The following is a 24,923-nucleotide window of genomic DNA, read 5'->3' on the forward strand; positions in this document are numbered from 1 at the left end:
GGTACTGGGTGTTTGGAATTTGCTGCCCAAGTTGGTGGCAGAAACTCTAAACTATTTTAAAAAGTACCTGGATCTGCACCTTAAGTGCTGTAAGCTGCAGGGCTATGGGCCGGGTGCAGGAAGGTGGGATTAGAAAGGGCACCTGGATGTCCTCGGGCTGGCATGGACAGGATGGGCCGAATGGCCTCCTTCTGTGCTGAAACCTTTCTATGGTTCTCTGGCAGGTTGCTAACAATTGTGTAATGTTTGAAAGCTGCTGCATTTCTTCTCACGCCCACCACGTTTTTTTTTTAAAGTTTTGGTAAATAATCTCTCCACATTCACTGATAAAGGCTTTTTTTTATTTTAATAGTAAAAATATTGAAAGATGTTACTACGAAATTTTTTTATACAATACACAGTTGTGATAAAGAATACAATGTTACAATATAGTGTAAAGGCACAGAGTAATATAAAACACTAAAGTTATGCGTGCAGCTTGAAACATATTAAAGGTAACATTAATAATTCAGCGCATAGTATTTTCACATCAGGTAACAGAAACAAAGCCAGCTTAAGATTTCATTGCAGTGCACCCAAAATACTGCAGAACTTTATAGTCTTAAAATACACCTAAAACTGAGACTTTTCCTTCAAGGAAAATTTTTTTTTTAAATAAGAAACCTATATTACAGTGGATATGATTAAGCTGGCCTTGTTTCCATCTTCCAGCCTTTTAAGCCTACGTACATCAGAGTACACAGAAACTGAACAGATATACAACAGCTTAGTTTGATCTTTTTTATTATACCATTCCTTCAGAGATGTTAAATTCACAACAAGGATGAACCACGCCTTGCTGCAATTCTAGAATTATAATATTATATATATATATAAAGATATATATATATTTATAATATATAAGTATATAGGCTTTTTTTTTCTTTTTTCTTTTTACAAAAAGATGTATAGGAATAATCCTTGCAAAAGTGTTTAATAAAATCACTTACTGTTTTTTCTAGTAACTTCACATGAATAAAATTGAGACTGATAAATACTTCATATTTAAAATATAGTAAAGTGTCATACATCGTCCGCTGGCAGAGGAGGTATGTTGATTCGTGCTCGGGTGAAAAATGCCATTTTCTCTCTACGATTAAAAACAAAACACCAAGTCACTCTTCAAAGTCTGAGATTAGGTGGATCACAAGAGCTGCTCGTAATGCGAGGAGCTGGTTCCACAATTCCGCACTTGCTGGTGATGCAAGGCGAGAATCTGTAGATGCCTCAAGCTGTGGTATCACTCCATGAATATGGCTCCCCAATCAGAGGCCATGCCTACCCTTTACTCACAATCGCCTCAGAAAGAGACTGCGAGAACTGGTAATCCAATCGGATGATTTGACTAAGGCTATGAGCCAAGAACTTGAGGATACAGGGTTAAATGGTCAAGCTTCAAGAGAGAAGAGGTAAGAACACGTTTATTTTTCACAACTAAGAGCAACGGATTTATATAGGCTGAAAAAAAAACATTAAAATAACACGACTCCATAAAAGACAACCAGTTGTGTTGGGGATAAAGAAGTGAAAGTAGTTCCGAAATGCTTTAATCTTTCTCCTGAATTATGTTTTTGCTGCGAGCACAATTAAAAAATAATTGTCCCAGAAATTCGGACATGCTGCACTTTTTGGGATCGGTCCCTGCTGCCAGAGGAGCTCCCGGCTGCATTTCCATTGAGCCAGCGAGCGACAGGTAGCAACAGGCAGCTCACAGGCAAAAATCAGGCTGCTGATGGGAGAGGGGTGGGGCGGTTTGACCAGGAAGTAGGGGGTGGGAGGTGTGGGTGGAGGGAAACGACTGGGCTGTGATGGAATAGCACTGATCCTGGAATGGTGGCAGGGAGGAATAGAGCCAAGTGTCAACTCAGATATTAGTGTGGGAGTGCTCCTCCCAGATTACATTCAGTCAGTATAATTTACTAAAATAATCTTGTTGGTTGTTGCCTGCAGTGGCCACATAAATACCAGGTTTTCCAGAGTGAAGCCAGTGTCAGCTGCCCCAGGAATAAACAATCTTCTGATGGGGGCCACAACAGATGTTCGGCCCCTTATTTACATATTTTTTAATCTTTACTTATGTGGCGGGTGGCACATATCTAGCGTGTAATGTCCCCCAGCTTTATGATTAATGTAGTCAAGGCTCAAGAGGCTGCTTACCACCTGATAAACATGGTATGGCCCAATTTCGGCTACAACTAGCCGAAGTCTCTTCTGAGCAGAAACATGCACCCTTATCAGGACAACATGCAAGAGACTAACACCCCTTACGTACAGCATACAGCACTGAGGTGTCTACCACATTCTCCCATCTACTTTGAAAGGAGGTAAATAACGCATCTAACAGACCAGTACATTCAGGCTAAAATGAACAATCAGATTTATGTGCAACCAAGGTAATTGCACAGAAGAAACACTCTGATGGTGGAAATATATTGGAGGTCATGACTGAATCCGCAAAGGATGCTGATGTATCCTTTTCATTGCTTAATTCTTACACAGTCCCACAATCTGCTAGATCTGTGGGTGAAGTGATTTTTTATAGACTTCCAATCTGAGGGTTGTACACGAATATTCACTGCATGGAACCCAGTTCTCTACTCTAAAGAGCTGTAGCTGTAGTCATGTTCCCGAAACTAGTGAAAGCCTTTCATATCACAAACACTGATATTGAGATATTTAGCACCTTCCTCTCATGCATGGATTAGCTTTTGGAGATTCTGGATTTTGGCTACTTTCCCCTCTTGGCAAACTTACATACAGAGCCATTTTAAGGTAAACTGGCTTTTCACCAGGCAAGTTTAGTGGTACTGAGGCAAAGACTGGTGACTGCACATTGAAACAGCGAATGTATGTAGAAAGTTTTTTTGATCACTTCCCCCATCACAAAGGCAATGAGATATGTTTCTAGCTCTGGCTGGTTGAAAGACCATTTTTAGTTCATATCGGCTGGCAAGGAGATCGATAGCCAAAGGAGACACGTTTGAGATTATTGACAATTGGGGTTTCAAACAGGAATTGGATATATATTTGAAAGAAAAAGTTTGCAGGCTATGGGGGAAAGGCAAAGAGTGGAACTAATTAGATTGCTCTTTTTCAGGGAGCTGTTATAGGCATGATGTGCTGTAGAATGCTGTAATTTACCCTGGAAAGAGGCATCCAGACTTTTGGGGCTAGATCTTTAGGCCCCAATGGGTTCAAGCACAGAGGCAGGTGGACGTGGAATTTTGCTAATGTTTCAAAACCTATTAAGGCCTATTGTCACTTGTTGGAGGTAATAGGGAACAGCGTAACTGCTGATAGTGGCCCCCGGTAGCAAACCGGGAAGCCAGCGCTCTAGGCAGGCTTTGAGGCCCACCCCAACCTGCTTAGCTTCATCTGCAGCCACAGGCCAATCAGTGAAGGTTCCACCTCCACAACAATGGCTGAGCTGCTAAGACCAACTTTTATTTTTAAAGTTAAGAAGTTGGTGAGAAGGTGCTTCCATCTTGAGGCACCCTTTCTCTCTCCAACCTGTAAAGGCAGCCTGCGGCCTCTTCAGTGCTGGAGGGCCTCCTATTGGCTCTCCAGCTTTAAGAGTCCACTGCCCGCCATCCTTAATTAGACGACAAGCCCACCCCTCTGTCCAATAATTGGTCAATTTAGGGAAAATCGCAGCAGGTGACTGCTTCCCGCACGATGTTGCCTGCGACCCCTATTGGACCCCGAAACCCGTGGGGAAAATCCTGCCTCTTTATTCTAGCTCCTGAACAGACAGACATCGCAAGAAACAAATAGGTTTAGAATATGAAATGAAAATAGGTGAGAAATAATGTAAGAAAGAATTTTAAATCATCATCACAGACTGGGGGAAGTAAGAAAACAAGGAAAAGCAAAGATGAGAAACAGCGGATGTTTTAAACTTTTTATGTAGATCTATGTGTTTTAGTAATATTACAGTGTATGGTTTAAACTTCTCCACACCTCTGCCTCCTCCTTCTCTTTTAAGGTGTTCCTACCCCTTGGACCAAGCTTCCAGTCCTAATATTTCCTTCCGTGGTGCAGTGTTGAATTTTGTCTGATAATGCTCCTGTGAAGTGCCTTGGGACAGTTTGCTTCTTTTGGTCCATGTCAACAACTACAACTTGCATTTATATAGCACTTTTACAGCAAAATCCAGGCCATTCACCGTGTGAGTTTTTGTTTTAATCCTTTCATGGGATGTGGGCCTTGTGGCAAGGCCAGCATTTGTTGCCCATCCCTAATAGCTCAAGTGACTTGTGAGGCCATTTCACAGGGCAGTTAAGAGTCAACCACATCGTTGTGGGTCTGGAGTCACATGCAGGCCAGACTGGGTAAGATTGGCAGATTTCCTTCCCTGAATGACATTAGTGAAGCAGATTTTTTTTTTTTTAAACACAATCTATTTTCATATCACTATTACTGAGACTAGCTTTATATTCCAGATTTATTAATTGGATTTAAATTCCACCAGCTGCCATGATGGGAGTTGGACTGGTATCCCTTGGGTGTTATGCTGGGCCGCTGGATTACTAGACCAGTGACATTACCACTACACCACCATCTCCCAGATTGCACATTGCGATACGTCAATGCAAGTCTTTTTTTTTACCTGAAGGACTGAACCTGCAAAGGTTCCTTTTGGCTTTGCCCTCGCAGTTGATACACTTCCTTGGCTGCTTTCCTCAACATTTTCTCAGCTGCTTGCTCTTGGCGGTGTTCCGACTTTGTCTGCTTTGCCTGCAGAAGAGACAGCATTTATTTCACTGCAAGTAACCACACTGTTGTACTATGTCTTTGTACTGAGGTTTTACTTGAAATAGAATCCGTTTTTCTATCAGCTACAATATTTGATGAGTGAGCCCTTGGCTCGGTGGTTGCATTCCCACCTCTGAGTCAAAAGGTGAAGGGTTCTAGCCAGACTCCAGACCCCATGGCGTGTGGAGAATGGAGCTCCAGCCTTGATGGAGGTCCAGTCCAGCATTTAATGGATGCAGGAGGCCCACCCTGCCCATTGTAAAGAGTAGATGGGGCTCTGTAGCCTTGGTAGCAGCCCACCGAGGGAAAGATATTCCAAACTGAAAAGGCAATGGGAAATCACTTTGGTTTCTCTTTCCTGGTAATGACTCAAGGATCTCACATATGAGGCGGAATTATGGATCAGAAATGAAGACGCAGGATACATGCCTCACTGGACAATAAATGCTGGAATGGCAAAAAAATTCTGTCCAGCTAGCTTGATAGCAACTTGTAAATTACATTGTTTCTTAATATGCAATTGGTCTTAATTTGTAAGGTCTAATCTGATAAGCAATATTATTTACTTCCAAGTCTTGATCAACTCAGTGTCAAGGTAACCAAGAGCAATATGTGATACTCTCCGGGTTTATGATATCTCCTTACTACTGGCAAATTGAACGGTTTGATTAGAAGAGACAGAAGACAAGCTAATGCTTCATCACTATACAACTCCCTTATTCCTCCGTCACTGTGGTCTACTTCCGGCATGCAGTATCACATTAAACATGGCTCACTCCATTGTCAAAACACTTGCTCCACACCTGTCTCTCTGCTTCTTTCAACAGATTGCGGAATCGCTCATCTCTTAAAATCCACTGAGGCAAGTCGGCCTGTCCCCGAATCCTGCTCTCCTCTAGCCGTTGTTTTAGCTCTCGTAGTGCATTCAACTCCTCATTCAATCGACGCTGCCTAGTTCTGGACGCCTGGAGATCCAGCTCCAAGTCCAGGGACGTTCGTGTTGGATGTTCAACCAGTGGCGTTTTGAAAGATGACTGCTATGTGCCAAAAAAAAGACAGATGCACAATAAGACTGGATCATTCCGCATTACTCAAACCTCCCTATATCACATATACCACTCCCTCCACCACCGACAAATAGTGGCAGCAGTGTGTACCATCTTCAAGATGCACTGCAGAAACTCACCAAGTCTCCTTACACAGCACCTTCCAAACCCATGACTGTTACTATCTAGAAGGAAAAGGGCAGCAGACACATGGGAACACCACCACCTGCAAATTTCCCTCCAAGCTACTCACCATCCTGACTTGGAAATATATCGCCGTTCCTTCACTGTCACTGTGTCAAAATCCTGGAACTCCCTCCCTAACAGCACCGTGGATGTACCTACACCACAGGGACTGCAGCGGTTCAAGAAGGCAGCTCACCACCACCTTCTCAAGGGCAATTAGGGATGGACAATAAATGCTGGTCTAACCAGCGACGTCCACATCCCATAAAATGATTTTTTTTAATAAAAGGAATCAAATTTTCCAGTAGCCCCATAATGGATTGAATTCATATTCTTAACTTATGCATTTTTGAACCAAAGTTACTATGCTTGAAGTAGCTTTCCAGTTAAGAATAACTGCCATCTGTACAACCAATGGTCTTAAATCTATTTCAAACCTCTATTACTGAACTAATAGACCACAAATTTGAATGTTTAGCTCTGTTTTAACGTTTCAGCAACTTTACAATTCAGATTGGGTGAAGCTGCTCACAATGCTTGGGAAACTCTTTCGAGTTATCAACAGTCACAGACTGCAACTCTTTCGAGTACAATCACAGTTCTTGGTTTCCGGGAGTGGGACATGAACCCACAACCCTCTGATTCAAAGGCGAGGGCGCTATGAACTGAGCCACAGCTGACACCTCTACAATGCTTGGGAAGGTGGGTTGAATTAATAAACCCATTCAGTATGATCAAAGGACACCATTGTGTCATTATGCAGATCGTTGGTTAGACTGCACCTGGAGTAAAGCAGCCACTTCTGTTTCCTTGGTGACTGATATAGTGGCCTTGGAAAAGAACTCAGAGGAGAATTATAAGGACCCACCTTACTCAGATAGACTTAAAGAGCTGGTCTACTTACTTCAGAAGAGTGGAGGCTTAGAGGAGACCCAATGGAGAAATATAAAATAATGAAAGGGTTGGGTGCCTATTCATAGATTATTTAATTGCGACAGACTGGGGAAGAGTAGGGGTCGTACATTTTAATGGAAGTGGGAATAAGTGATGTTAAACAGTTCTTTATTTCCCAGGGAATTGTTTTTTTTTGCCTCTCCCAGGATATCATGTGGCTGTTGGGGAAGGTGAAAGGCAGGGATTAGGAAGTGTCTCGTAATGATGCACCAGGCATCATGAATGTGGGGTAGGCTTGATGGACCCGCTGGTTTCTTGCTGTCCATTTCTGTGTGTTGGCATTCGTCTTCTCCCTGCTCCTTCTCTTGAAACATCTCTCACAAAAATAAAATCTATGGCAGCCAGCTTGGAGAGTGTTCGTGCCAATGGAAAAAGATCTTACATTTATATCGCGCCTTTCACGACCACCAGACTCTCAATGTGCTTTACAACCCCATCAAGTACTTTTGAAGTGCAGTCATCTTGCAATGTACGAAACACAACAGCCAGATTGCGCACAGGAAGCTCCCACAAACAGCAATATGATAATGGCCAGATGATTTTATTTTATGTTGATCAGGAATAAACAATGGCTCACTCGGGAAAAACTCCCAGCTCTTTCCCAAAATAGTACAAAGGGGATCTTCTACGTCCACCTGAGAGGGCAGGTAGGCTTCAAATTAACTTCTCATCCGAAAGACAGCACTCCCTCAGTACTGCACCAGAGTGTCAGCCTATATTTTTGTGCTCAAGTCCCTGGAGTGGGAATTTAACCTACAACCTGATTCAGAGGAGAGTGTGCACCAAACTGAGTCGTGGCTGATTGATGGGACTTTTACCCTTCTTCCTGTGCCACTACACTTTTTTTTTTAAAGCTCCTGAATAGACTAAAATCCAAAAAACAGCCAAATCCATGCGAGTATATCCATGAAATCAGATTTCATGGCTACCGACTGCCAAGAGATAAGAGTCTGTTGTGGCAATTTTAGATCTAATTAATTTTAAAACACAGCGTGAAGGAAAGCTCACAGGAATCGTAGGTCAAGCGATCTGAACGTCATTGCTGTGACCCCACCTCCCACTTGCACTCCTCGGGTGCGCAGGTTCTCCGCTAGGAGTTTAGAATTAACGCCCGCCCCAAAACACTCAGGTATTAACCCATCTGCTGAGTGTCCATTTTTCCCTCCTGCAATATAACCAGGTTTTTGGTTTCTGACAGCATACGAGAATATCTCCGAGAAAATACCGTAAGCAGCTTCTTTAATTCCTTTATATTCAAGCACGTAAAGGACACATAATTAGGGATGAAAGTAAACAGAATAAATGTAACAAGGACAGGAAAAAAAGGAATACATTAGATTTTCTGTAATTGACCCTGACAGACTGCATCAAGTTCCATGGTTTTGGTGGGTGCTAAAGATTCCACATTATATGAGATAGGAATATCCTGATCGACATTCAACCCTCACCCAACACAACCAAAAACAGTATAATGAGCCTCTTGCCTCATTGCTGTTTGTAGGATTGTGCGGTGTATAAAACAGTTGCCGAGTTTGCCTACGCATTAGTTGCTGCGTTTCAAAGTGCGTTGCACATGTGGCACTGTGAAAGAGGGCTGAAGGAATAAATAAAAGTGCTGGACAAACACAAGTCTTTAAAGCCATGATCGTAACACCATCAGTTAGAAGTCAAGTACTTACAGCTGCTTGTGATCAGATTGGCAGAGAGCGAGATGGTGAGGGATTCTAAATTGGAATCCAAACCCTCCATTTTCAATTTTTTTAAACAAAGAGCGGATAAACAGTAGTCTCAAAATTTCCAGCTACCCAAAAATCACTTTCAACTGGAGTTGCAAATATTTGGGGAATTTCAATGCAGCTCCTTCCAGCAGTGTGCATTTCCTTGGCTGCAAACCTTGCCTTGCTACGGTAACCCAGTTGCATTTACTTTAGACAGTACATTAGAAAAATGGCAAGATAAAATGGGCCATAAATATTTCTTCAAAAGAAAAAAAGTGGTTCCACGTTACAAGCTGACGATTTAAGCGGAGTAGGCCACAACCACTCATGAATGCCACCTGGCATCCAGGATCCCCAATGTGAATCCTAGCAACCCATTATAGGTATCGCCAAGTGAAATCCATTTATATATTAAAAGTTAAATCATTCCTTTTCCAACAGCATGAAAACAGCCGGGTTTGAAACCTTCCGTACCTGACCTGGTGGGGCTGGTCTGGGTAAGGACATAAGAGCCATGTCACCATCACCCCTCCCCCTCCCCCAGCTCCTTTTAACTTGGCTGAGTTTGGGCATGAGAAGTTGGCCAACTCCAGAGGAGCGAGGACCTGATTTAAATGGTAAAGACATGTCCTGATTATATCATCGGGATACACGTGCCATTTTAACACCAGGTACAACTAAAGGTCACAAAGTGTTGAGCCTGCCAGCAAAAGCAGATGACAGTCCATACTGCTGTTCTGGTCCCACAAGGATGCCTCAGACCTCCCCTACCCCAGCTTATCCTTCCCCCTGGACTTCCTGTCACTGACTACACTTTCCATCCCAGCTTCAGCAGGACTCAGGTGTCAACTGAGGCCCAAGAATTAAAATTTCTCGCACTCAGGGGAGGGGGAAAAAAAGAGGATCACCTTCTGCTTTTAGCCTCTGTGCCACCGATTCCCACCCAGGTTAAAATCAGAGCATAATGTCTACCTACATAGGAATAACAGAAATATGCATGAACTGATGCAAGTGTTATGCTTCTGACCCACAAGTGTCATTTGCCTCTGAATTATCCATGCTGCTTACCTGTTTGTAACGCAGAGTACGTCTCTCCAACGCATTTCGGATAAATGGGGATCTTTTCGGAAGTGTTGAACTGTCACTGTCACTTCGGTATAGCTGCAATAAGGAACACGGAGAAGCAAAGTTATTCGTATCTGTACAATTTTACTTCGTGGTAATGCAGCAATTTCAGGTGATGTTTTGATCCTATTTTCCAGAACCTAACTGCAAGCTTCACATAAAATGCATTCCAATATTAGTTGAGAATTTCGCACAGACACTCAGACCTGGATGATCAATGTTACTATTAAATTGTTGCAGCATAGGCATCAAATTATGTGGGAATCATTAGAGTGAGCGTGAAGTTAAGCGTCCATATTTCTTGAAGAATGTGAACTATAATGGGTTATGAGATTACTTATTTAAGTGTTCTGTACCAGAGCATGCCCAGACTCTACGTGGTTAAAACATGGAGTGTTCAAATTCCCCCCCAGTTTCGCCCCTCTGTACCTTTTAACCTTCTCCGGCCCTACAATACTCAAGAACTTTGCACATTCTCCACATCTCGCCTCCTGTGGATTCCCCACTTCCTTTGTCCCAGCATTGGCAGCTGTGCCTTCAGCCACCGAGGCTCCAAGCTCTGACATTCCCTCCTTAAGACGCTCTGCCTCTCTCTCTCTCTCTCCTTTTATAAAACATGCCCTATGCCCTACCGATTTAAGCACAGCTTTTGGTCACTTGTCCTGATATCTCCTTCTTTGGCTCAGTGTCAGTTTTTGTTCGATAGCGCACCTTTGAAATGCCATTGAGAGTTAAAGGTGCTATTATAGTTGCAAATAATTAAAACTCAGCCATTGTTAGCTTTTTAGGTATGTGGCTTCCTACTGGCTATAAATGGCATGTAACGTGCCATTTTCATTGTATTTTTTCTTCACATTCAGAGCTTATTTAGATCTAAAGCAGGTACCACCTCTGTGAAAAAATGTAACCTAAATACCCAATTTCTTGAACAGCAAATCTTTAGAATCTTGCATTACCTTTTGTAGCTTCCAAAATCATGTGAAGTTCCACACGAACACTGACGACACTCAGCTCTACCTCACCACCTCTACATGTACACTGTTCCACACGTACACTGACGACACTCAGCTCCACCTCACCACCTCTACACGTACACTGTTCCACACGTATACTGATGATACTCGGCCCTACCTCACCACCTCTACATGTACACTGTTCCATGTGTACACTGACGACACTCAGCTCTACCTCACCACCTCTACATGTACACTGTTCCACGTGTACACTGATGATACTCAGCTCTACCTCACCACCTCTACATGTACACTGTTCCACACATACACTGATGATACTCAGTTCTACCTCACCAACTTCTTTCCTGACCTCACCACAGCCTCTGATTTGTAACACTGCTTGGCCGACCAACATCAAGTACCAGATGAGAGAAATTTCCTCCAGCTAGCTATTGGAACGACTGAAGTTATTGCCATGAACTGCATTCCCTAACTACCAACTCCAATCATTTTCATGGCGAGCGTGACAGTACTTGAGCCCAAGAGGAGCTTCCAGGCACATATCTGCTCCATCACCAAGAGCACCTACTTCCACCCCCATAACATAGTCCATCTCCTCCCCTGCCTCCACTCACCCACTGCTGGAACCATCATCCATGCCCTGACCACCGTTAGGCACAATCTGTCCAGTGCTGTGTGGGCCAGCCTCCCACCTGCCAATATCTGTAAACTTCAGCTTGACCAAAACTCTGCTGTCTGTGTTCTAAATGGCACCAGCCCTGTTCACCCATCATCCCTGCGCTCACTGACCTACACTGGCTCCAGATCGGTCAAGGCTTTGATTTGAAAATCCTCATCGTGGTTTTCAAATTCCTCCATAGCCGCACCCTTCCATATTTCTGCAACCTTTGAATCAAGTGGAGCTCTTGTTCAAATCCATCCGGACCATCGGAATTGGAAAGTTGACTCTTTTACTGACTTTACATAGAAATGGAAAAAGTCTTCCATTTCACTATCACTCATGTCCTTCACCAAAGTGAGCTTAAAGATGAAAAATAAATAACCAGAAACAAATGCAGAAATTGCTTTCACTAATTGTGATCTGAAGGTTAAGATGCTGTTGGGTTGAGGAGATTACAGGAGCTAATTTTCAGCCTAACCTGCCCAACAGGATCAGATCAAACACCCGCATTACACCATGTCCAGTTTTACTTTCCAATGGCTAGTGTGTAGAACCAAGTGCAGGCAGATTAGGATAAAACTAACCCCCGTGTTACTATTACTGAGCAGTTTGCAGTCTTGCTGAATTTCTACAGTATCTATCTCTGGAGATTCCACCACTCCAGCAGTAATCAACTGCTCAACCATCAAATGACCACTTATCCAGTATGGTTCCTATATTTAGGCTTTTACCAATGAATTTCTAGCACCAGACACTGTTTGCCTTGGTGTTCTTTCCTCTGCATGCAACCCATTGTACCACTGATTACCAGCTCAGGTTGGATGTATTCCTGGAGGTTTCCACACCTGACCTCTATCTTGACTAGCCGAACACCCACGCTCTCCCTATTGGTCACCCCAGACATCCATCCTCACAGGGCACTGCCTTCTCACGCCAATTGGATAGCAAACAATTAACTGGATGATTCTTGGTGCTCAGTCAATTGTTTTTTAAACCCATTTTCAATGGCCCAAATTTTCCAGCCTCCAGATCATCGAATGTCTCAGACTCGAGTTCCAGTCAGAGGCTTCAAACAGTTCCAATGTACTTACCAGGAAATGTCAGACAGAAAAATCCTGGTCTAACATTTGGGTAACTACACAACTGACAACCGCCCCCATCATCCACCACCCCCCGGCCCTCCAAACTACCCCCTCGACCGCCCCCCAGCCCTCCAGACTACCTCCTCGGCTGCCCCCCGGCCCTCCAGACTACCCCCTCAACCCTCTAGACTACCCCCTCAACCCTCTAGACTACCCCCTCAACCCTCTAGACTACCCCCTCAACCCTCTAGACTACCCCCTCAACCCTCTAGACTACACCCCTCGACTGCCCCCCGGCCCTCCAGACTACCCCCTCGACCGCCCCCCGGCCCTCCAGACTACCCCCTCGACTGCGCCCCCGCCCTCTAGACTACCCCCTCGACCCTCGAGACTACCCCCTCAACCACCCCATGGCCCTCCAGACTACCCCCTCGAACACCCCCTCACCGGCCCTCCAGGCTATACCCTCAACCACCTCCCAAACACCTGACTATCCCCTCGTCCACCCTCTAAACACCCGACTACCCGCTGGCCCACCCGACTACCCCCTCGCCCACCCAACTACCCCTCGCCCACCTGATTCCACCTTCCCACACCACCCAACACCCCCCTCCCCTGACTATTCAACCAACCAGATCCAACCACACATCTCCTGACCACTCCCAAATACCCCCCTGCCACCTGATTACAGCGCCCCAATCTGACCCGACTACCCCTGACACCCGACTATACCCTCAACCCCACCTGACTACTCCCGAACTGGCCCGACTGCTACCCCGACCCCACTACCACCACACTTACCTGCCACGTCTCCCACCCTATCCAGTTACCTCACCCACTTACCCATTTACTCATTCATCATCTCACCTATTCACTAACATTCAAACTGGACATTTACACCCCATATGGCAGCTGGTGCCATATAAAGGGGACGTGTCCTGTCTTCCCCCCGACTCAATCCTGCTTCAATAGAGCTCTCCGAGGGATACTGTACTTGACATTTCTGGTAAAATTCAGACGATTCTAGAAGAAATACGGACCAGTATCAAGTCGGGGGGGAGGGGAGGAACTTCAGAGGCTTCAAACAGTTCCAATGTACTTACCAGGAAATGTCAGACAGAAAAATCCTGGTCTAACATTTGGGTAACTACACAACTGACAACCGCCCCCATCATCCACCACCCCCCGGCCCTCCAGACTACCCCCTCGACTGCCCCCCGGCCCTCCAAACTACCCCCTCGACCGCCCCCCCGGCCCTCCAGTCTACCTCCTCGGCCGCCCCCCTGCCCTCCAGACTACCTCCTCGGCCGCCCCCCGGCCCTCCAGACTACCCCCTCAACCCTCTAGACTACCCCCTCAACCCTCTAGACTACCCCATCAACCCTCTAGACTACCCCCCTCGACCGCCCCCCGGCCCTCCAGACTACCCCCTCGACCACCCCCCGGAAGTTCCAGGACAATATTTTTAGAACTAATAAACAAAAATATTTAAAGAAAAGGTTCAGGAACAAACTAAAGCCCCTATGATCTTTTTCCTCCTAGGGTTGCTCACAGCAGTATCCCAGTGATTAATCTTTTAATTCCTGGAGAGTCCAGGACAATCTTGGAGGATTGGCCACCCCAATTGTGACAACGTCACTTATTCTGCCAGAATAACGAAAATGGAAGATACAGAGTGTGGGCTGTCATGTTTCTGGTAGTGCAGCAGGTGCTGCACTGCTACTAACCCTGCAGACATACTGACTCCGTGCTCCTGGGGAAAATGTCTGTGAGCGGACAATGGTGCTACTACGAACAAATGGAGACCCACGCGACCGGCGACTGCTCCTCTCTTTCGGTCGAATCATAACCTCTTCAGGAAAAGGTTCTTCAGTGTTGGTCTCTTTGTCAACCTGTAACAAATTACAATCCAGTCACTTTTACCGTATTCACATCAACAGTTGGAATGAACATTATCTCTTCCTGATCTCATTTCTCTGCTCATGATTGTAACCATACAGCCAGTTCCAATGTTGTGCACTTCAGTTTGGTATCAGTGCGACTCAGAGGTTAATGACTTGTGCTATGTGCAGTAAAGCTATCTATAATAGGAACAAAACTGACTTCTGCCCCAAAGGCCTAAACACTTTTGAAGCCTCCACCCTCATAAAACTATTACCGAGTAGAGTCAAACAGCTTTGTTTGCATTCGTGTCCTGTAAGTAAGTCATCAAACATTTCCGTAGTTAAATAGAAGACAACTAAACCAACAATATGAATTCGAGCTTTCGTACATTCCAATCCACTTAACGCATCTTGGGAATAAAGAACTAACAACTCCTGCCATTCCTAATACTGAACACCAGCATCTGAAACCTGGGAACAGACTCGATCAAATCCAGAGGAAAATGATTGCTTTCCGAAAGGCATGAAGACTCCTCGTGAATTCAGAAACATGGATTTAAATGTTTAAATACCAAAATATTTTGGTAGCTGAATATAATAGAGGGTGATTCACTCCGCTTTTCTCTCACATCTCTTGGTCCAGACGTTCAGGAGTTCAAAGCCCTGTTCCAAGACTTTGAGCACAGAATCTAAACTGACACTCCAGTGCAGTACTGAGGGAGTGCTGTACTACTGGAGGTGCCATCATCCAGACAAGACATTAAACCAAAGTCTCAATTGCTTGACTTGGAGGGGAATTTGGAACTGACGGAGTTCCCAAAATACTGCCACTCTTGTTTATCTTGGTGGCAGAGGTGCTGCAGAAGGGGAGGTGCCATTAAACTGCCCGAGTTGCTGCAGTGTAGCCTGTAGATCATTCATAATTCAGCCACAGTGCAGCAGTGGGTGGGTGGGTATCCAGTCCAGTGGCAGGGACACCAATCAAATGAATGGCTCTGCCATGGGTGCTGCAAAGCTCCTTGTTTGTTATGGTTACTCCCATCCAGGTGAGTATTTCATCACACTTCTGACCTGAACCTTGTAATTGATGAAGAGGTTTTAATGGTTCAGGCAGTGATCCAGTTTTCATAGAGATCTAGCATTTGTCCTGCTCTTGGAGCCACTGTGTTGGTTAGGCTGGTCCTGTTGAGCTCTGGTCAATGGTGACTCCATGATGTTGATGATGATGGTGAAAGGGGAAGGTGTAGGGGGGTGGTGGGGGGGGACAGGCTACTCAGTGATGGTGCTGGAATTGAAAGTCATGGGGAAGTAACTGGGGATTTTCCTTGTCCATGATAGTCATTTCCTAGCATTAACCTGTTACTTGCCAGCCCAAGTTTAGATACTAATCAGGTCCTGTTGTAGATTGTATAAACTGTTTCATTACCAGAGGAGTGATGAGTGGAATGGAATTGTCAACACACAGTCCCACTGCTGATCTTATAAGTGAAGCATTTGAAGATGATTGGCCAGCAGACGTTTCCCCAAGGAATTCTATGATGTCCTGGAGCTTCAATGACTGGCTGTTAACCTGACAACCATCTTCTGTTACATCATGTATGACACGAATCATTAGAGGTTTTCCCTTTGAACCTAATGCTGACAGTTTTACTGGACTTCTTGGTGCCGCACTTGAGTCGAATGCTGCCTTCATGTTGAGAGCATGTTTATGAACATACAAACGTACGAAATAGGAGAAGTAGGCCATTAGGTCCCTCGAGCCTGCTCTGCCATTCAATAAGATCATGTGTTTCGAGTTCCACATTCCCATCGACCCCTGATAACCTTTAATTCCCTTACCTACCTCTGCCTTAAAAATATTGTGACCCTGCTTCCACTGCCTTCTGAGGCAGAGAGCGCTAAAGTCATACAGCCCTCTGAGAGAAAACATTTCTCCTCAGCTCTGTCCTATAAGGGCGACGCCTAATTTTAAAACAGTGCCCCCCCACTAGTTCTGGACTCAGCCACAAGAGGAAACATCATTTCCATGTCCACCTTGTTACGACCATTCAGGATCTTATATACTTCAATCAAATCACCCCTCACTCTTCTAAACTCCAGTGGAAACAAGCTCAGCCTGTACAACCTGTCCTTTCTCACCTCTCCACTGGCATGCAGCTCCTGCATATGTTCCTGGATCAAGGCTGTGATGAGACTTGGAACCAAGTCTGACAGAACCTGAACAGAGCGTCTGTGAGCAGATAACTGGTGAGGAGATGTTGCGTAATGGTACTTCTATCACTCCTTCCATCACTTCAAAGGTGACAGGAAGGCAGCTGATAGGGCAGTAATTGGTCAGATTAGATTTATCCTGATTTTTTCCATAGGTAGGACCCATCTGGGCAATTCTCCATGTTGTCAAGTAGACGCCAGTATTAAAGCTATGCTGAAACAGCTTGGCTAGGGAAGCAGCTAAGCTCTGGTATCCTACATTTAGGTGGTGCTCAGAGATCATAGCCTTTGGTGCATCTGGTCTATCCAGCCACTTCTTAATATCGCAGAGTGAGCTGAGTTGTCAGGACCCACGGAGCTACAATGGTGAGAACTTGAGGACGTGAGCCAAGTATAATCATCCATTCGGCACTTTTGGCAGAAGATGCTCGTCAACACTCCAGGCTTGGCTCTTGCAATCAATTACTGGACAACACGATATGGCTAAGGATGGGGATGCCCATGGTGCCTTGTCCTGTTGGCAGTTGCCAGGTTATCCACCATCATAATCGATTGGATGTGGGAGGGCTACAAATCCTTTCCTCCCCTTTCACCAACACCACCTCAACAGATCAACAGGCCATTCATGCACTTCCAAATAATTCAGCATTATGCATGGCACACTGGAACATTCCTGAGTGGCGTGCTAAAGTACTTCTTAAAAATAAGTTCTCTATTCCAAGTTCATCATGAATACTATGGAAGACTACAATTGCCCAAACATTCCTCTATCATAATTGGTCGGTATCGGCAGTAAACTGCCTGCACTACACAGCCGCGAATGGTGCACCTACCTAAATGGACAGTCATACCATCTCAAAGTGCGACAGCCATAATCATAAAGAGCATTCATAGCCTAGGCAAATGCCTACCTTCATTCGTGGGACTCTCATTCTGATAGAGGCAAACTGGCTCATTTGCTCTGCAAACTCATGCAGCTGGCTCCCATTTCCATCCACACCACTTAGCTGTTCCACCACTGGGTACTGTGGGCTAAGCTGGGCGCTGTTGCTGCAGCCACTGTCCACGGACTCTGCCTGCCAGCTCCTAGAAAACCGTAAATCAATACAACATAACTAGCAATTTGTAAAGATTAGCACACCTTAATAAAGGCAAAACATTCCCATTGTGTCAATAGTGACAACACTATTTTTAAAAAAGGGGGCCAAAATGACTGGTGCAGGGTCAAGGATTGGCGAACACTTAGAGCTGTGTTGCAACTGTTAGGTGCACATCGTTAGGAATTATTCGGTACAAAATGACTCAGCTCCATCTTATTCACTACCTACCATCCTGGCAGTCACATGGTACACCAATAATAAAATTGTTGACCAATGATAGCCAATCAATCTCTATCGGTTAGTCTAAAACAGACCCAGACATGAACCAAGGATATTCTCCACTGCTGGAGAGCTTTGGGAGCCATAGGTGTACAGTCAATTGTTCCTCCCAGGCAAGCTACAATTGCTGCATGTTTCAAATTGTTTGTATGCTACATTCCAGAGTGTTCGGAAAGAAATCAAACTAATTTGCATTTGAATGAATCCATACTAAAAGCTTCTGCCATTTTGTGAGGGAGCCTGTTCCATACACTGACCACACGCTCACTGAAATATTGGGCTGGATTTTGTCAAACTAGCTGACATCCTAATGCCAGGGTCATTTGCAGGTTGCTGGAGCAGGTGGTGGGACATTATGGCAATCTTTCAATATGCACCCAGAGTCCGGCCGATGGGGGAGCCAACCAGTAACGGTTGGCACGTGGGAACCAGCAGGGCACAGGAGAGGATGCAGGAGAGTTGAGCCTGTGGAAGACTGGCTGCAGTGAAAGGGAGGGTGGTTCCACTTTTCAATGACACCTCCTGGTGGTGCTCCTGTGGGTGGCAGCATGGCTTACATCCTGAGATATGAGGCGAAGTGGCCAACCCCTGCGTAGAAATGACCAAGGACCACCATGCAAAGAGAGTTGCATCACAATGGAGGGCCATAATCAGTCAGAAGTGCTCACTGCAGTGACAGGGACGAATGGCCACTTGCACCTGGCCTCCAATGGTTATTTAAATTGGCACAGGCTGATGTGCACAGCGGGCAATGGCACAAGGTACATTTCTGCCATTGCAGAGAAGTAAGTTACTATGCGCAGGAGGTGATGTCCCCTTCATTGCTCTAGTCACATAGATGGAGGAAGAATCAATGGAGATTGGATGAATTGCAGCAGGCTAGCCTGTTACAGAGGGCAAGTTGGGTATGGAGCCCAGGGAGAGAGAGAAAAATGATAGTGCTGGGCACCAAACCTTCTGACGAGTATTAGCACTGGTTCTTCTGTGACCCTTGATGGCCACAGGAAGCTACAGATCAAGGGCAGGTAGGAGGATATGGGTAGATATGGAAGCTATTAGCAGCATTCATCTCTCTCATAGAACCAGTAACAGATGAGGCACTGCCAACAACATCTGAACCACATGAGACCATTGAGGAGTTGCCCTCTGGGGAGACAACAGCATATCAGTCCAGCGCATAGTCCACCAGCACAGATACTCTCACATCGGTGGACATAGACACAAGTTTAAGAGTAAATGGCACTAGCTGGTGAGCACAATACAGATGTGCAGGAGCAGGTGACTGAGGCAGTTAACAGTCCAGCCAAACCCCATCAGAGATTTGAGGCCTGATCTGTGCAAGCCCTGATGAATTGCCCTGACCTCGGGAACAAGATATCCGTCACTTGTTTGACACAGTGGTAAGCCATGTGACAGAGATCCTGCAACTGTCTCTAGACAATCACTGGAACAAACAATGTGAAAATCTGGGGTGCAGTCCCCTTCACCTCTCCAGGCAATGGGTGGCCAGCACATTCCAGTAGCCTCAACGGCTCCTCCAGGCACGACTTGTCTTGCCACAGTCTTCGGAGACACTGCTACTCTAACACCTCCATGAAGCTAAGCCTTTGTCTGTATGCCCCTTAAGGTGGGTAACACTTCCTTCAAATATTAGCCTGTCTTCCCGACCTATGCACCCTCATTGTCCGTGCCCTATCACACCCTCATGCTCCTGCTGTCCCTCTGGCGGTGCTGCCCCTCTCCATGTGGCTGGTGCAGTCCTGTCTCTCCCACTCTCTCCTCTTTAATGGAGGACTAAAGCTCTGAGAGCAAAGCGCCCATTTAGCTTCACGATGAAATGGCTCTATCCCTCTTTGTGTTGTCAGCACTCATTATGGGGCACCTAGGAGACACTCTTCCACTAAAAGCCCTCTGCTATGGTCAGGGCCTAGGAAAGGGGGTGGGGGGGGTGCAGACGGAGTCAAACACCAGGGCCTGGGGCTGTGCGGGGGGGGGGACAGGCTGTGTGCTTTAAACGGAATTTCCCTTCGCCCAGACTGAGCAGCCAGGGAAAAAAAACCAGAACTGGAGAGCTCCAATCTTTTTAAAGCTGGTCTGTCAGTGTCAATTTCACGGAGTTGCTGCGCTGCTGCTTCCCATCTTCAGGCACTTCGTGGGTCTGACTTTTTTTGAAAAGCCCGCCAGAAAACCAAAGCCGCCCAAAGTTCAACAGCAGCACAGAAAGGAGAGAGAAAGGAGAGAGCTCTTGCTTGAAAAATGGTAAGTGAAATCCCTACAATTTTACAACCAATTGGATAGGGTGTGTGTGTGTTGGGGGGCGGCGGAGGAAGGTTGGAGGCGGGGGCTGGGGGAAGTTAGGGGTCGTTGAGGGGAAGGTTTGATTGGGGGTTGGAGTGGGGTTTGGCGGGGGCAGGTTGGTGTGGAGGTTGGGAGGGAGGTTAACTACAGAGTTGAATTGATTTGTAAATGTAGTGATTTCTTTGTAGCCACTTTCCTGACATCAGTCGATTGCTCTGTGATTTATTATCCTGACAGAATCAACACTGGGCCTCCAATTTCACCATTGCTACAGTCACTCTGCCTACTTCATGCAGGTGTAATGAAAGAAAGGCAAAACCTACATTTATACAGCACCTTTCACGATGTCCCAAATCGCTTTACAGCCAATTAAGTACTTTTGAGTTATAGTCACTGGTATATCGTGGGCAATGTTATCAAATGGCACAGCAGGCTTGAGGAGCCAAATGGCCTAGTCCTGCTCATAGGATGTATGTTCATATGTCATTCTGGAATGGATGAGATGAACTGGACTACATGGCCTTTGTCATCCATATTATCTTGCGAATAGAGGGTGGAACGACAGCTGGAGTTCTGTTTATTTTGTTACCAATGAAAGTTTATTGTGAGCGGGCTTTGTGGGGTGAGATTGCCAAGACAGGGGTGTGTAGTAGTCTCATAGTGAATCAGTGATCTGTTTTACACTGCACATGATTCTCAAGAGACTTTTCCATTGACTTTAATCATGTCCTTTTGTCTACTTACCTATTGTCCCACTCTATATTGCTGCTTTTTATGAGTTTTTTGAGGTTTTAAAATATTGTGATAAAGTTGAGTTGTACAGCAGATATTGAAAATATATTTTAGTGAGAAGCAGGAATCAGCAGAAGTCTTCAGACTTGCTGATCAGGAAAACACAGATACAACTGTGAACCAGTCTTTGTCCTCTGGCCTCTTAAAAGCTGTGTTACACAGACGCCTGAGGGCTCCAACACTTCTCACTGAAAGTGAAGGCCTATGTTGTTCGATTATTCCACTTTGTTGCTCAGGAGTCATTTGATCTTTCTACCCTGTCAGAGTGCTGATAAAATAGAATCCAATTACACCCCTTGTATGAAATAATTATACTGAATTATATCATGCACCCAGACAGAAGAAAGTTTTCTCCTACTTCTACTGAATGGAAAAGATCTTGTGCGGTTTTATCTGGGTTGCAAGTATTGAATCTTTCCCCCAAATATGAATTTACTGCCACTGTGTCCATCTGGTGCAATGTGCAGAACACGTTACTCAGGACTGAGGCAGTCACCGAAATCAGTGATATCGTCTGCACTGTGTTATAAATCACTAATGGGATATTTTCCTGTCAAATTAATAATATTGCATGATGCTACTGAAGTAAAATGTGTACCTTCTGGTTTGTTTAATAGTCACAGTGGGATCACCTATAGGGCGCACAAAAACTATTACTACATGACCACGTTGCATGTATGTCAGACGATATTTATAACCAGATGCCAACAATGGGCATTATCATTTTACTAAGACCTTTCTCTGATTGTTTGGTGAATTGATTGGTGAATCTCAAAAGGGGAAAAATGATCATGTGTTACTGAGAGGGGTGTGGGGGTTAAAGTTGGGGGGGCGGGGGTGAGGAATAAGGGGCCTGGAAACAGAAGAAGCCCCGGGGCTCATGATTTCTCTCCCTGGCCCTGGCTATGGTCTTACACTCTGAAATCCCAGCCTCTGAAACCCCAGCCTCTGAAATCCCAGCCTCTGAAATCCCAGCCTCTGAAATCCCAGCCTCTGAAATCCCAGCCTCTGAAATCCCAGCCTCTGAAATCCCAGCCTTCAATTCTCTGACCTGGACATACCTGCTTGCAAACACATATGATGAACTCAATGGCTGCTGGTTTCAGCCAACACTTAGCTTCCACTGAGCTCTCACTTCCTTTGAGTGGGTAAACCACTGACACTCCATGGAACCCATGTTCCACATGGAAACTGCTTAAACCTGTGTGAAATCGTGGTCAATTGGCTGCTTAACAGCCTCAATTGCTGGCCTGCTGCCAGCCTGCACATCCTAATGCCTCTGCCCAACTGCCTTGAGAAACTTGGCTGGTAACGGGAAGACACTGCGATGTACTCCCCCATCGTGTTACCATCCCACCCGCCTCCAAGCCCATCATCATGGAGCAGGTAAAATTCTACACCCATTGTTTCTGCAGATTAACCCTTAAAGCATAGGCCATGTCTTCTTGTTCTACTGTTCCAGTCAAAGGCAAAACAGCTGGTCATGGTCTAGATTATCTCGTCCCTTTAGAATCTAAAAAGCAGCGATTGTATCAGCTTTTTTCATCTTCACTTTTCTAGTGAGACCATGTCCAATTAACATCATCACTTCTCATAATCTAAGCCCTCCATCCCTCAATCAATTTCTATTAAATTTGACAGCCTGCTCCAAACTGACATGCATTCTCCTCTCCTCCATTATTTTAATTAAAATGATTTCAAAAGAGTACAAGAACCATTAAAGGAACAATGCCTCATTAAGTTAACAAGTGGCACTTTCTTCTAGGAGCTTATCCCAGTGAGTCGTTCTTTCTGAAATTGGCATTAATGATTTTAAATATTGTTGTGTTATTACAGGCAAGGGACAGCCCAAACTGGATGAATCCAATGGGTATGTGGCACTGACTTATAGGTTCAGTCACTTTAACCTGATGGCAGAAAGGTCTTCAGTAAACCTGTCTAAATTATGCTACCATTTAAACTGTTCCACTGCACGAAGCCAAGACAGGTCAGTGTTGACAAAGACACTCACATGTGGGTGTCAGAACATTGATTCTGTTTTTCTCTCTCCACATAGGATGCCTGACTTGCTGAGAGGTCCCAACATTTCAAAGTACCTTTCTGACACTGCTTCGGTTTTCTCTTCCTTCATTTCCTCCTGGATTTCTTCCTCCGTACATTCCAACTTCACTCTCTCCTCTGCTAACTGTTTCTCCACTGCCTCCAGCTGAGCTGTCGTCCTTGCTAAAAGCATGGACACCGCATCCTTCAGTAGGTAGAAACAAATGTTAGCATGTACCAAATACTTTGCACACAGGCTTTCCAGCAAGAAAGCAGAATTGAGATAAAGGACGAGTGAGCATTTACATTGCACCCTTCACGTCCTCAGGATGTCCCAATTCACTGTTGTGCTGGAACCTAACATAGAAGTCAATAAGCACAATAAGGTGCGAAGGTCAATAGGATAAATGGCCAGTTATCAGATTAGGGTATTGAGGTCATAACGTCAACGATTGCAGGTGACAGAAAGCTTGTAGATGTAGGAAGCAGTGTAGCTGATGGTAACAGACTTCAAAAGGACATAGCCAGATTGTTGAAAAAGGCAGACACAAAGTAGATGAAATTTAAAATAGAAGAGTATTTTGGTAGGAAGAATGAGGAGAGCCCATATGAGCTAAATTGTGCAACTGTAAAGGGTTACGGGGGCAAAGTGACCTGGGGATTTGCATACAGAAATCCTGGAAGGTGGCAGGGCAAGCTATTACACTGCTTAAGGAAGTGTATGGGAGACTTGGCTTTGTACATAAGCACACACTTTAAGAAGGATGTCAAGGCCTTAGGGACGATACTGAGGTTTACCATGAATGAGAGCATTCAGCTATGGGGAGAGAGCGGAGAAGCTAGGACTGCTATATTACAGCAGAGATGGTTAGAGGACATCTACTAGAGGTGTTCAAAATTATGAGTGGTTTAGAAGGGCTGAGTAGAGGGAAACTGTTTCCTCTGGCAAGTGGGTCAGTACCCAAATATTTAAAATAACTGGCAAAAGAATTAGAGGGAAAATTAAGAGAATTAGAGAACTCATTTGCAGGGTTATGAAAAACGAGTCTAGGGTGTGGGACTAAATCAGACAGCTCTTTCAAACAGCAGGCTGAATGGCCTTCTGTTCTGTTTGCTTGTATGACTGTATGAATGGCATGAGAAATGTCCAGCTAAATGAACTGTGGCGATCCAAAATTGCACATTGCTAGAGGGTGCTACAGTGTAGTGGTTATGTTATTGGACTAGTAATCAAGAGGCCTGTACTAATAATCCAGAGGATATAAATTTAAATTCCACAATTGCAGTTGCGAATTTGAGTTTTGTTTAAAGGGAAGATAGCAAAGTACATGAGGGAGAAAGGACAGAAAGCTTTGCTTGCAGGGTTAGATAAATAAGTGTGGAAGAAGGCTCATTGGAGCATAAGCTCCAAATGGCTGGTTTCTGTGCTGTAAATTCTACATGAAAATAAAATGTGGTATCAGTAGAAGTGACTCTCAATCGGTCACTAATGTGCTTCAGAGAAGGAAACCTCCCATCCTTATCCATTCTGGCCTGTGTGTGACTCAAGATCCATAACAACTGAACTGCCCTCTTTAGTTGGCTATCAAACCACTTCAAGTTGCATCAACCTGGTAATGGCTCTAGAAGCTGGATCACTACTACTAGAGATGGGCAATAAATGCCGGTCTCACCAGCGACACACACATAATGCAGAAAGAACACTGTTGGAGGACAAGTTCCAACGGCAGATTCGCAGCAGTTCGAGCTTGACTTTTGACCTTTAAGCACCGTGAACTGT

The 24,923-nt window shown here is 45.0% G+C and overlaps 1 protein-coding gene across 2 annotated transcripts in view; it reads right to left on the bottom strand.

The window, feature by feature from the left end:
* Positions 1-926: 926 nt before the first annotated feature.
* Positions 927-24,923, bottom strand: part of wwc3 (WWC family member 3) — a 233,251-nt gene continuing 209,254 nt past the window's right edge. Inside the window, exons 17-23 of one of the 2 annotated variants that reach the window (XM_078559419.1) lie at positions 23,200-23,348; positions 17,546-17,720; positions 14,268-14,432; positions 9,767-9,859; positions 5,598-5,828; positions 4,649-4,776; positions 927-1,129 (exon numbers count right to left, since the gene is read on the bottom strand). In XM_078559419.1, coding sequence (XP_078415545.1) covers positions 1,063-1,129; positions 4,649-4,776; positions 5,598-5,828; positions 9,767-9,859; positions 14,268-14,432; positions 17,546-17,720; positions 23,200-23,348 — 1,008 coding nt within the window. In that variant the 3' untranslated portion in view covers positions 927-1,062. Of the gene's footprint in view, positions 1,130-4,648; positions 4,777-5,597; positions 5,832-9,766; positions 9,860-14,267; positions 14,433-17,545; positions 17,721-23,199; positions 23,349-24,923 lie in introns of both variants that reach the window. The other variant, XM_078559418.1, reaches the window with a different exon arrangement.

Source organism: Cetorhinus maximus, chromosome 16, assembly GCF_964194155.1.
Source record: "Cetorhinus maximus chromosome 16, sCetMax3.hap1.1, whole genome shotgun sequence".
NCBI lineage: Eukaryota > Metazoa > Chordata > Chondrichthyes > Lamniformes > Cetorhinidae > Cetorhinus > Cetorhinus maximus.